The following is a 14,342-nucleotide window of genomic DNA, read 5'->3' as shown; positions in this document are numbered from 1 at the left end:
GATGTAACTGTATTTCAAGGGAAAATGTGCTATTTTCCCTAGGTGTGTAACTACTCCACCACCACAAAGGGCAACCTAAGCATCCACATGCAATCGGATAAGCACCTGAATAACATGCAGACACTGCAGAATGGAGGCTCCATTTGTTCTGCACAGGAACAAGTGTTTGGACATAACCCAGGAGGAGTGGCGACTGTCCCCTCAGTGACCCAGGCCAGTAGCCATCACCCTCCCCACCACCATCCTATACAGTCCTCCACACATATGTCTGTACCGTGTGGAGCCCCCTCGCCAACCAAGCCGAAGAGCAAACCTACTTGGCGGTGTGAGGTATGTGACTACGAGACCAACGTGGCAAGGAACCTGCGCATCCACATGACCAGCGAGAAGCACATGCACAACATGATGCTCCTCCAGCAGAATGTGACTCAGATGCAGCATGGACGACTTGGCTTGGGAGCCATGCCTTCACCCTCTGAGGCTGAGCTCTACCAGTATTACTTGACCCAGAATATGAGCCTTCCACCAGGCCTCAAGATAGACCCAGCTGGAGCTGAGGCCCAGTTCTTGATGGGGAGCTTTCACCTGGATCCCAGCATAGCTGCCTTGGGCCCTGCACTTGGTGAGCTCCATTTTGCCTTTCTTGATATAAAAGAAATCTCCCTCATTACCCACAAAACCAACACATGAAGCTCAGAGCAATTTATAACATGTGGAAGTAGTATCAGTTGGATTAGATCTTGAATCCTTATTTATCAATTAACAATAAAACATGGTATCTATGCAACTTTTTTTTTTATCAATTATTACCTCACAAAATGTTGAGTAGCAATGTCCAAATTTACCGTGTTCACTGCCAGGCAAACTAGATTTATCACCGTATTTTAGTTTCCTGTTTTTTTCTCCATCCCTTCAATTTTTATACTACCACTAGTCGTGAAACGTTCTAGTACACATGGCCAGTCTGCCAAATGATGTAATTCACTCATTTACAACAAGAAGTGTTTCAAGTGGTGTGCAGAACCCAAGAAATGATTCATTTCTAGGGTTTGAGGGCCAAATCTTGATCTTGTTCCCCATCCTTCTCCCTTCCCACAAGCAGTCACCCTCAACTTTTTAATGTAATTTTTCCCATTCTGCTCCTGAGCATCTGCATTTTATTTTTTTCAAACATAGTAATTGCAGCTATAAATTTTATTTTGGTCAAAGAAGGGAGGTTAAAGGCTCAGAAAGGGTAATTCAGAAGCATACCCTAATGTCTTGAAGACCAGTTACAACCACACAGTTTGCTCAGACTTGTCTTCCAACTGTCACCAGTTGGAAGACGAAAACAAGAATTGATTGCTGTGACTATTTCTTTCTCTCTCTTCTTCCATCTGGGTCATTTTGTGAGGTGAGTTGTAATAAGCTTATTACAAGGGAGGCAACAATTACACAGGCTGGGCCCGTAAACTGCAGTTGTGTTAATCATGGTCACATTTTAAGGGACTCTTAAAGCTGTCGCACGCATACACTTTAGTGTTGTGTGTTCAGTATGGTATATAAGAATCTTGAAACCTTGTGAGAGAATCGATCATCACAAGGAAGTCTCAGACCAAACAGCTAAACGTTCAAGATGCATGTTTGTTTTCTCCGTGTGTTGCTGCAGACAAATAACCAATGTTGAACCCACATGCTTTCAGTGTCTTAGTAATCCTCATTCCCAAGACTCAGCTAGTGTAGTGAAAATGACAATATGAGATAATGAGATTTAAAGAAAGGGGAGGGGGGAGGTGATGTTCAGTTACTGAAGTTTTGTGCCTAGCGTACACTGTGGAATTGTACATCTGTACAATGAGGCAGTTATTTATCAAAAATATTCATTTTGAAAAGAGAATAAAAAACTAAATGTCAGTTTGTGGAATATAAGTAATTTGTTATCATACAAATGTGGACTCTTTTTCATAGATACAGAACTTTTCAGTGTCCTGGTTTCAGTATTGAAGAACTTATGTTAAAACAAGTGCAAAGCTGCAAATCAGAGCCTTATCCTAATGGTTTACAAAGATCCATGTTAAATCCTTGAATCTGTATAGCTATGAAGTGCAAAAGCCATGGAGGAATGTGAGCAGGAAGGTGATGAACAGTACAGGAATAGGATAGTGAGCGATCGAGCACATGGTTGTATCTGTGTATTTGTGTGAGCTTTAGGAGCCATGACACAGACTTGGTCTGTGAGTGATTTCAGAGGACTCCTCAAAGGTCTCCCTCTCCTGGCTATAAAAGCCCAGGTAATGGAGAAAATTCCAAGAACAGGCTGCATACTGCAGCAATAAATAAAAAGGAACTGCTGGAATTAATTTAGTGTAAAGCCAGGCCGGGTCAAGCCTGCATGCTGAGTCTGGGCAGTGAAAGATTAAAGATCAGCAAGGAAAGGCAAAAACGTTGCCTCTTTCCTAATCTTGTTAGCATTTATTTTTTTAAGGTAGCTAGTATATTCATCAATACCATCAATACCATCAATACCAAACACATTTATGTATATGTGCAATAGCCCAAACACTAAGATGTGTACATTCAACGGTAGTGTGAAGGTTTTTTCCCCTGTGGAATAGTTCAGCTCTTTCCAGCTCAAAGCATGAACATTGTCATCTATGCAATAACACACAAGCAGACTTCTTCACATATATTTTTGCTTTTTTCTAAATATCTTTGTCTACCCATTTCCTCTTCTTTTTGTCCGTACTCTAGTAGGTGGCGATATCCCAATGGACGTGCGCCTCGGTGGTGGGCAGTTGGTGTCTGAGGAACTGATGACCCTTGGAGAAAGTCTATCACAAACCACAGATCCCTCCCTCAAGCTCTTTCAGTGTGCTGTGTGTAACCGCTTCACCACTGACAACCTGGATGTGCTTGGCATGCATATGGGAGCCGAACGGAGCCTGCCGGAGGAGGAGTGGCGTGCTGTGGTGGGAGACTCTCATCAATGCAAGTTGTGCCACTACACCACCCAGCTTAAGGCTAACTTCCAGCTTCACTGCAAAACAGACAAGCATGTGCAGAAATACCAGCTTGTAGCCCACATCAAAGAAGGGGGCAAAGGGAACGAATGGCGCCTGAAATGTGTGGCCATAGGCAATCCAGTGCACCTGAAGTGTAATGCCTGCGACTACTACACCAACAGCCTGGAGAAGCTGAGGATGCATACTGTCAATTCCCGCCATGAGGCAAGCCTCAAACTGTACAAGGTTAGTATCTTTATCACACCCAGCACTCAGCCTGGCATTTCAGAATACCATATATCCATTACTTGGAGGAAAATGTGTATACATCAATAGGATGTGAGTAGCAGAGATATTTGTAATGAAAATTTTATATTTTTTCGTGAAACCCAAGAACAAATCTGCAATTTCTGAGCGCCAAGTCAAGTTCACGGTTGGGGGCACTGTAAAATGACCAAGAAAATGAATGTGCTTGTTTCACATTTGGAATTATTTATCGTCCCTGATGAGAAATCTTATTTAAATGAGTTTTAGAAAATGACAAAACACATCTTCAACCATCTGCCGGCTAACTTAAAACCCCTTTACAAGTCACAGTAAATGTTCTAGTGCTGCCCACACCACAAATAGCTGCTCTCCCAAAGCATGAATAATAGCTTTGCTGTGTAACTGTTGCCTTTCCAGTAGTCATGTAGAAGCAGGGCCACACTGCTGCCATGAGAAGAACATGGCAGGAGAAGCTGGCGTGGAAGCTTAGGGCGGAATCACTTGGAGACGAATGAAGAAGTGTTAGGAGACAGAGGTTTGGTGCTAATACTCCTCGGAGCGGGAAAGGCTGAATTGTTCTCGACAGCTGTATTGATTTTTGCTGGACTTGGAGCTTCACCTTCTCCTCTAATCATTCCATAATAGCCAGTGGATGAACACTCTCTGAACAAATGGCCATAAATCTAACAGGCCTGATTCCACTTAGGTACCTATCCTGTGTGTCTGCGGCTTTGGCCAGTCTGCGCTTAACCCAAACTGGCATAGTTGCACATGCACACACACAGCAAAACGCAAACAAACACAGACAGCACCTACTTGCTGTAAGCTTATGTAACACATGCAACAACATTTTTGTGTTTTGTTTTGTTTTTATAATCAATAAGTCATCTTCATAACACAGTGTTGGACTCTTTCTTCAGGAAATGTCTTTAAACACTTGTAATGCTTGAACCTGGCAGTGTTGGTATCTTACACAACGGAAAAGACATTTGAAAAATGCTACTTCATTCAGTGTTTTAATTAAAAACTAATGTGAAATGGTCATTTCATACCCACTCAAAACTCCCATCTATTTGAAAACTATGCAGCAACATGAATGGTTCCTCGGAGCCTCTGGCATGACAGGCATGTTTCCTGCCCACAGGGTCTTTGTATTGAAATTACAGTAAGATAGAAAAATCAATTTTCTGCGTATTGTTTAAGGGGCAGGTGTGATGCAGGGCTCCTGCTGCAGCTGTTAAAGAGAACCAGGGGAGCAGGGAGTTGCTTGGCTTCTCAGTTTTTCATGAGTCATTTATAGATATGTACAAATGACAATATTGCTACAGGATATGTAAATCTTTTGGGTCATTTTTTTTCCCGGTCTGTGGTCTTTAGCTGCTGGACATAATGGGTCAAATTCCAATGAGCGCCTCACATCTGACAAAAACTCAGAAATACTCTTTGGAGAGATTAACTTGTTTTGTCTTGCAGGATAGGGTACAATTCATATTGAATTGTCTTTGTGGTCTCTGCTTATAGTGTGAATCCAAAAGCCAAAAGAAACTGTTATTTTTTTCTTCCCTGTCTCTTTTTCTGTGCAAATTTTTAAGAGAGTGGAGACATATGTCACACTGCTGTGCAGGCTGTGGGGGATTAAATATGTACAACACATCCAGGCATGATCATTTTTTATAGCTTAAGCCTCTTAAGATGGTTCCATATTTCTTAAAACCAATTGATCTTCCAACTAGAGTGTGTGCATTTGTCCAGAAATGACCTGCTTTCTCAACCACAGAAGACTGTAGTCCTTTTAAGCTTCTATCCACTCCTGACACTACTCAAAAACAAAGATATCCTCAAGTTGACAAGAGACATTAGAGTAGTTTATGACTCACCAATGTGACAACAAGTACAAGGTTGTGAGGCTTTTTGGCAGCGCTGATTCCCCTCTTGACAATGTCACAGTTTTCTTACTATGTTGGATTTATGGTCCTGTTAAAGATACTGACAGGCAAAAACCCACAGTGCCCCACAAGCCGGTAAACCCCACTTGGCATATTATGCACGGACGAAAAAAGGAAAATCACCATTCATTTATTCCTCCCCAAAGAAATCTGATGCAAATAGCACCGTTTTTAACCTTTTTGGGGAGAAAATAAATCATCAAGTCAGCATAAACAGGCTGTAAGATGTGGTAGATGCTCGGGACACTTCACCCAAATCAAACTGGTTTGCATTAAACAGGCCCTTTGTGTGCACAGCTCCATATAAATTGGAGCCTGTAATTACTGGAATTAAAAAGGAAGGTTTAAACTGAGGGCTAAGCTGGATGGGATAATTTGAGAGTCTGTGGTATGCGGCCCATATTAGGGCTTTCTAAAAATATCATCCCCACCACCCCATGTATTGGAATGTTCCAAAAGACCACAGAAGGATCCAGCAAGTCATCCTGACCACTGGACCACCAAACAGTGGGGGGTGATGCTGTCCTGCTCCTGTGTGTTGTGTTCTCAATTGAGAGACATCCATTATGAGCACTGTGTGTTCTGCCAACTGCCCCTTGTGCTCTGAAGCTAACTTTTTACCTTCTCGTTTTCCTGTTGTCCATGGGGATTTTTTGTGACTCTGATGACAGCATGATGGGTGTCCACCTGCTCCTCGAAGGGTCGGGCCCAAACACAATCAGATGGATTCTGTTGTAGTGCAGTTAACCCGTTTGGTTTGTGTAATATTTTTTTTTAAATATTGAGTTCTGAACTGAGATTGATCTAGAATAAAAAAACAATTTACAACTTGCCACTTACATAATACTGCAATTCTATGAAGTCATTGTTAATACCTCTAGCAGCAAGTATCAGGGTGTGGACGTGGGAGGCTAATCCAGGTCTGGGCCCTGAGTTGCTCTTACTAGATGGAATGGGTGGGGCCTAACCAAGCCAAGCCACAGGCCTCAGCTTCCAGGCAAGGGTTGGGAGGAAGGGGGAGGAGCATTGGTGGTGGTAGTGTTGGGGTGGGGGGTTAGCTGGCTACCTTCCTTGTCTCGAGGGCCGGTGCAATCGGCGGTAATTGAGATTGATTGGATGTTATTTTTCCTCTTGCAAATGTAGTCCATTAGCTTGGCACATGCATAATCAGTTTAGAGCGCAGTTAGCCGAATGTAATCATGTTCCTCGGTGTCTGCTAGCACAAAATCCACTCCAGATGCCGCTTGGCCATGGAAAGACGGGGAGAAAGTGCCGTCACTATCAAATGGGTAATCTTTAAACGAGAAACTCCTGACATCCTTTCCTCTGTCCTGGTCCTGTTGTATTGAGCACAGACAACTTTTAAAAATGTCACCTTCCTTTTTCTGTCATACACATCCAGACACATCCACTGTCTGTTCTTTACCCTTAAAGAACAGGGCTTTTGATTATATGTTCTGCGCATTACCAAACATGTATGGCTTGGAAAGAGCGACTACTCTTATTTTACCCCTCAGTGCAGTCTTAAAGAAATGTCTATCCTATGCAAAGACCAAATAATCACACTGAAACATAAAAGAGGCTGTAATGAAAATTAAAGGATTAGTGGTTACATGAAAAGGCATTAAGGTGTTTAACTTATGATCTTTTTCAGCAGAAGTGCTGGCTTCTCAGACTCTGGAATGCAGGTAATGAATTCCTCTCTCCATAAATGATAAAAAAAAATACCAGGATTGTCTCCAATTCTTTTGGACTGTAAAGTTGAAATGGTTGGAAAGCAACCACAAATAGGTTATGGTTATATTCCAGCTTGCTTGCAATCAAATAAAGCAGAGGTGTATTTTGGGCTCATGCAGGAGGTGCTGACGCTCACTAGTTGACAGTATGGCTCATTATCAACACGATTTGGGAGCATTATTGCTACTTTGACTTGTTTGGTATGTCCGTTGTTAACTCCTTTCCCAAGCAACTAAACTTTTCTGCTTGATATTGTCTTTGTGGTCTTACAGTGTGGACACGAACACGGCAAAGTTGTCACTCAGTCCACCATCGAAGTAAAAATTACAGCAGGTAATGTGAGATGTCTTCAAAGTGATATCTAGTACGGGCTAACCACTCACGCATCAGACATTTTCAAGAGGAGGAGGGGTGGAAAGAGGATAGAGACAGACAAGAGAAGGGGTTGTTGGGGGGGGGGATAGATACTCTGCTAATTATCATGGCTAGCCTATGATTGTTCAGTAATAGTGCTCAGTGGGAAAGGTTGCAGCAGTTCCAGGAAGAGCTGAGCTCTGATTTACTGGTAGTACCGCTCTAATAAAGCGCGAGCTGTACATCCTGGGATACAGCCCATTCTCTCCTTTCACATGCACAAGTGTGTGAATGCACGCAAGCAGACTGACGTGCATACACTCACAGCAGTCATCTAATTCAAAATGCCACAGGGCTCATGAAATGAATCATTTTGCTGTCTTAAAGAATTGAAGAGAAATCTATTTGGATTCTAATGTATATCCCTGTAACACCTCCTCAGTCATCACGGTTTTGTTGCTGAACTCTTCGTGTCAGGTGTCAGTGGTCATCTGCAGGATTTGGAACTTTTGCATCCTACCTCTGAAAGAGTGGCGTACACCTTAAGATACAGGTGGATTGGAGAGAGCAGCTGTCAGGCAAGTAAAGGAGGGCTACTAGTGTTTGGCAGTGTGCAAGAATTTCACAGCTTCGAGCTCCCACCCCTCAAGAAAGCCAGCGAAGGGGTCGGGCTTTGACCCGTGGCACAGCTGTTGCTGCTGCTAGTGTTGATTGTACATGCAAAGGCCTAACTGTGAGTGTTGCTGGGACTAACGAAGTGACAGCAAATGAAAGCGAAAGAGGAGAAGCAAAAAGCTCTTTAGACAGGGGAGTCTGATATTTACCCAGTTGCCATTCTTTTTTAATGGCGAGGGTTTAAAGAACTCCTTGCATTACATACTAGGTTGTCTTTCCTCGGCTTAAGGGTGTAGGGTAGAGATAAAGATTCATTCTCTGTGTTTCATGAGATGATCAGAGAAAGGAAAGAGATGTTTTGATGTGTTGCATTGTGAACTGGGACTTTGAAACCCTCAGCCATTGTGTTGTGTTGAAGATTTTTTTTGTGTCTGTTTGATTGTTTTTGGACAAGTGCAACAGAGCACATTCCTCCTAATGTGCAAGAAAGCTGGTGATCCTGTTATCTCTAGCCTGATCGGCACAAAAAGTCAGATTGGTGTTTAAGGAAGGAAAAGAATGGTAAGCAAGGTTATATCAGTTTTTGTGACTGGGTTTATCAGAGTTCAAGGCGGAGATAAGCTCCACTTTGTGTGGGCAGCTTTATCACTATAGGCAATGATGTATGATGCAGATATGCAGTTTGTACCTCACACCAGGTTTCTTTTTTATTATTATTATTATTTCACATATCCATATCTCAGTGATACCTAGCCAGTTTTCCCTTCTCTTACCCCTTTTTGCCTTAAAGAAAAAAAAAGAAGCCATCAACAGAGCAAATCTCTTTAACTCCACCATGCTGGAAAGGTAACATTTTTCTCAGCTAAATGTTGTGTACTCATGCCACAGCCTCTAAATACCTACGTTTGGTCTTGTCAGAAATTTCTTGCTCCTCACTGAACAGCACAACATTATTTTCATCATGTTGATACTCTTATTGAAACAGCAGGTCTGCCTCCCAAAAAAGAAAGCCCATAATTTTTCCCAGGCTTCAGTTTTGTCATAATGACAAACAGTAAAATTAAGTTCTTTCCTTTAGGAGTTTTTGACATTACTGAGGGGTCAATTGCATCTTGGAGAAACTTCTTTTACACCAACCGGAGGGCTTCTCTTTCGAATGTGTTACGCAGACTTTGCCTTTCTGGGTCTTGTAAAGATGATATTGTGTACATGCAGTATCAGTCATTTATTTTTCCACTACCCTAAAACCACCACTGCAACGATGCCAGGAAGATGCTGTCCATTATGTCTTTAATAAGACCTCTGTAGAACTCCATGCAATCAACAGACTCTTAATTATCCCTGAGCTTCTTCTCAGTAACCTGATTACATAGCAGTTGCCATGTAACCTGACTATCATTTCAAAATAAGTAAATTGCTGTGAATCCCCAGATTAACGGGACCGTTAAAGATATTTTTATTATTCAAAAGTCAGTCTTCAGCAATGCTCATGTTTGCATACTGTTTTTTGTTGTTCTTGTTACTGTTAGTTCTTGGTCCTGTTATTTCCTGGTCCACAGTGCACCTTAATATAAACTTGTAGTGAGGTAACTTTGCAGCAGAAACTTCAGATGCCTGCTTGTTCATATGCATGTAATGGATGTATGTTGATAGCATGCAAACACATTATGTTGTTATCATAGCTTGTGTGAGGCGCCTCTCATCTGACAGGCTGTGTCCACCACACCTGAGAGGGTAACTGTTGCCATTGGCAGGTAAATGCTGCCCTGATGAGGCCAGGTTGAGGCTTCTGTGAATCTATACAGCTCCTAAGCTGCAGGGATGGAGAAAGGGAGGCAGGCAAGCTTACAGGCTTTGTGCCATCAATACATCAGTGGCTTAGCCACCAGATTAATGGCCTCTGAGTGGTCAAGGCCGCAAAACTACTCACTTCTGAGGTCTGTGTTCATTGGAGCTTTACATGAAAGTGAGGTAGTTTGGGGATACAGATGAGGTCCGGGGTTTTGGCTGCCAGGATGAGCACACGGGGACCCATTCTCTTTGGATTTGGCCTGTAGGGAAGAGTTATGGGACAGATAAATTTTAAACAAGGATGGATATGTTCCCCTGGTTGTTGTAACATTTCCCTGTCCTTGTAATGTTCCACCTGCATGTAAAAAAAAAAAGATGTTTCAGTAAGTAGATGCAATATTAAAAGATGTACTATGTATTTTGATATACATTTATTTAAACTGAATGTGAAACTGGGATGTGATGTGATAGATGTGTATTGTTTGGTTTAGAGTACTGCGGTACATTACTCTATGACTCCTGAACACAGCCACGTTCTGATTATGTTTTCAACTTGATTTTCCCTCATCTTAACAGATCTGCAGCTGTGTTCTTTCCAGTTTTTGATGAATTGATGACTGTTGGATTGCAGACGTTTCTCTAATTCCTTCCTGAATTTCACTGGCAGTTTGTCATAAATTATGGGTCAGGGATGTGCTGATGTCCATAAGCACTTTAAAATAGGCTCATTTAAATAAATTATGGAGCATAAAAAGTTACCTCATGCAGCGGAGAGTCCTCTTCACCTCTCTTTGACCACTGACAAAGCTTGAGTGAAAAAAAAAGAAAAAAGTTAACCATCCACCAGTTGTCCGAGTCAAGAATTTTTATTTGAAAGTGTGGGTCCTCTTGTGTCAAGATAGAATAGCCATCTCTTCCTGAATTTCATGGCTCTGGTTGTCCATCCATGTTTTGCCTAATTGCTGTGTGCTGGAGTCCAGAACTGGGAGCTGTAAATCTCCCTGTGTTATGCAGACAATGTTTTCTCCAGATGTAGAAGAAAAGATTTCATCCTTTTGTAATTAAGCGGTGCAACCCAGGGTGTCATGCGGTTTTTATTAGGAGCTCTGGAAAGATCGTTTTTGCACCTTGTTTTCTCATTACGCCTTTTATACTTGAATGCAAAAAATGGATGAGATGGAAGGATGAAAACAGAAGAAGGGGTAGAGAACAGAATAGAATTATTATATGGAAATTACAATGTAGTGATGTAAGGGGAAGAGTGGGAAGGGAAGAGTGTGCGGTGGAGACAAAGGCATTATCTTGGAACCAAGACTACTGCTGAGCTCCACCGAAGAAGAACATAAGAAGAACATTCCATTTTGAGTCAAGGAATATCCCCAAATGTGATCTATCTTACAGATTCCATTTCGTACTCTTGTTTTGTACTTAAAACCTACTGCTGCAATAAGAGGGCTGTGTGACAGGGAAAGTGATAGTGAGTGAAAGGCAGCTTTAAAAGTACGGGACGAGAATGCTCTTCAGCTTCTCAAGGACACCAATATTTTATGACCCTAACATTCCTTCTTGACACACTGATGCCCAGAATAGACATAGTGCCTGTAGGCCCCGCCTCAACATATCACCTCTCTTCCTTACCCACCTTCACCTTACACTGTTTAATTTACGTGGTAATTCACTCTGAAGATGTCCTTTTTCTAGCTAAAGCTAGTGAAAGCAGGGGACTGAAGTAGAGGCTTTTGTTCAAAGTAAGCAGTCTCACACATTTGTGTTTCATGAAGTCCTTCTCGTTCTCATGTTGATTTAGGGAGGCCTCTTTCCAACGAGATCTCGGAGCTGCAGACAGTAGAGGAAGTCTCCATAGCCACTGAACCCTCAGACTCACTCCCAGATCACATACTATCATCCTTCACTGCCAGCCCCACACACTCTTTATTTCATAATGTCACCACATTCAATCAAAAGTATCCCTAAAATTAAAACCTGCTGAATAATTTAAACTTGGATCCTTCCTTGAGAAGGCCTATCTCTGTCACAAGATAGGAATTTCCTTAATTTATGCTTGTTAGGTTGGAATAGTCATGTTAAAATAATTGGAACCGTAAGCACTGCCAATGCAGCTACAGTTGAAATGAGGACTCTGGGAGCCGTTAAAGTTTGGACATGAAATTGTGAGATCTGGAATGCAAATGATTATTCAAATGATCAGGATTTTAATTTGCATACTGAGAGGTGTGGGGGACAGAGCATCTTAATGAGTTCTGTAAAGCAAAGTATTTTATTACTTGTTGATGTTTCAGGGGTGAGGGTGTATTAATTTTGCACTTCTAAGTCCCAGTGTGACTTGTGAGGACTTTGTCACACAGAGCCAAACCGTTTTTAAATGCATCAATCATTTATTTCATTGATCAGACCCACAGTCTTTGTATTCTTGATAGATAATCCAGAAAGTTTCATTTTTCATTTCTTAAAACTTGTAGGGAGATGAAATATCAAGATGCCTGGAGTTATGGGATATTAAATGGACTTACGCTGCAGACTTATTCCTTAACAGGTGAAACTGGTTAAGAGAGTAGCTCCATAAAGGCAAACCTATCAGAACATGAAATTACTGTGAAGAATCAAAGATTTGAGGACCTGCTGTTTGTACTCTCTTCCCATCTTCTCTTACACATCAAATGGAGCTTATCATTCAATTTTCCTCCATTTACAACCTTTTTTGTAGGCTCAGTTTCTAGTCTGTGCTGTCATTACTTACTGGTTTGGTGAAAAGGTCTGGAATAATTTGGTAATAGAGCTTTTGGTATTTAGGATTATCTTTGATCTTTGGGGATTTTTGACTCTTTGAGTCATCACATCAGGTCAGGAGTTTGCAACTGAGCAGCCTGTGGGGATGTATGTCATAAATGAGGCCTGTGACTGAAATGTCTGGATAACAGAGAATGGAGAAAAGCATATGTGTTGTGAATTCTATTGTAATAATTTACCATCGAAGGGCAGAGTGGCTTAAAGCAGAATACTAACCACGAGTGGTGCGTGCAGTTAAGAGCGATCAGCCCTTCCATCTGGAAGGGAGGTTAGGGCTTTTTAAATGAGAGATCCAGCATTGGAGTATTCCCAGTATTCAACTTAACTTTTAAATCATTAAACATGATGAAGCCATCTCCACAAAGTCAGAGGTTTATATACAAAAATCAAACACCATCTGCCATCTCTGATCAGACGCAACAGCCATCAGGCCAGGGTTACCAAGGCAGAACAGGAAAAGCCATTAACTGCCAATCACTGCATCGATCGACAAGCCAGTGCACCACTACCACCCTCTCTCTACCCCCACCCACCCCTGCCCACAGACACACACACACAGTTCATCAGCCTTTACTGTACAGTGGACACATGCACAGACAGATGCAATGCACACAGCCTTCCTTTTCTTGCACAATGTAGTGGTAACATTTGGTCATATTTGTCCCTTTTCTGCTTAAACATGCTATCTCCTTAATCATCTGAAGTCTAGGTTTCAGGATCAACATTCTGCACAGTTTAGATAAAGGCTGCCTGTCCCTTTTTCTAATATTGGATCGGTAAACCCAATGCGTACTTTGAAGGACAGTCAAGATGCAGTGCAAAAGATATTTTTTTCTGACCATAGGTTTGTACTCTCATCATTACTGAAATGCATTTCAGGAAAGTCCATTTCCCTGTCAGATTGAGAGCAGACACTTCATTCTGCTCGATCTCCTTCCACATGTTTGGAGTCAACCTTTAGATAAAAAGGGAACTAATAGAGTCGGCGAAGGGCAAAAAGGAAAGAAGAAGATTGATTTTTTTTTTTTTCCTTTCCCTTCTATTTTCACTCCTGTCGCCAGAACTGAGGGTCATTAGAAGAATATTTTCCTACTTCCCAATTTAATAGAGATGCTGTATATCAGAGTGATCTGGATCAGAGGTCAGGGCAGGGGGGAGCAATTAAAGTGTATAGATCCAGAAGCTTGGGGCCTGTTCCATTGTGTGTGTTGTTGGCAGAAACAGATAGGTGAGCTAAAAGATAGGCAGAGGGTGTATGTATTGAACATGGCTGTATTAATTTATTGAGCTTTGTTACTGATGAACTAGTAATGCATTAGTCGGGGGCACAAATGTGTGCGCTCACACGCCACACACTTTCACATACCCATCTTTGTTGTCGATTGCATACACACCGATCACTTATCATGTACCAGTTCAACTCTTATTCATCATTTTTCACAGGTTGAACCAAAGCTTTTTGTGCCATCGGAATATAATATTTGTTGTTCTCTATTACTTTCTCTTTTATGTGTTGTGAATGTCCAATCTTTTCTGCCACTTGGTTTTTGTTAGGTCAGCCCTCTCTGAGGCCACACAGCAGTCAGAGACAGAACAGATATGATGGATGTGGCCTGAGGCCTATATGGTCGCTCTGCGTCTGCGGTGGCCTCATCCACACATCAGCCACAGGGGGAGGGAGAGAAAGAGGGCAGAGATACAAACCAGACCGGCCATTTTCCTCCTTCTGCTCATAAATATTTGTCTGGTTGATTTATAAACATTAGAGCAAGAGAAGACATCAAAGCGAACTGTAACGCTTACATATAAAACCGGGTTTTTTTCACACACTACCCAACACACC

General features: G+C 41.9%; 1 protein-coding gene across 3 annotated transcripts in view; it reads left to right on the top strand.

Annotated features, from left to right (window-relative positions):
- zfhx3b (zinc finger homeobox 3b) overlaps positions 1-14,342 on the top strand; it is a 208,470-nt gene that overhangs the window by 125,402 nt on the left and 68,726 nt on the right. For 2 of the 3 annotated variants that reach the window (XM_075460829.1, XM_075460819.1), the window contains 2 exons: positions 43-622; positions 2,731-3,227. In XM_075460829.1, coding sequence (XP_075316944.1) covers positions 43-622; positions 2,731-3,227 — 1,077 coding nt within the window. The remainder of the gene's footprint in view (positions 1-42; positions 623-2,730; positions 3,228-14,342) is intronic. The other variant, XM_075460840.1, reaches the window with a different exon arrangement.

This window comes from Odontesthes bonariensis, chromosome 1 (assembly GCF_027942865.1).
Source record: "Odontesthes bonariensis isolate fOdoBon6 chromosome 1, fOdoBon6.hap1, whole genome shotgun sequence".
NCBI classification, from domain to species: Eukaryota; Metazoa; Chordata; class Actinopteri; order Atheriniformes; family Atherinopsidae; genus Odontesthes; species Odontesthes bonariensis.
The sequence above is the reverse complement of the archived record's forward strand: the minus strand, read 5'-3'. Positions and strand labels throughout refer to the sequence as shown.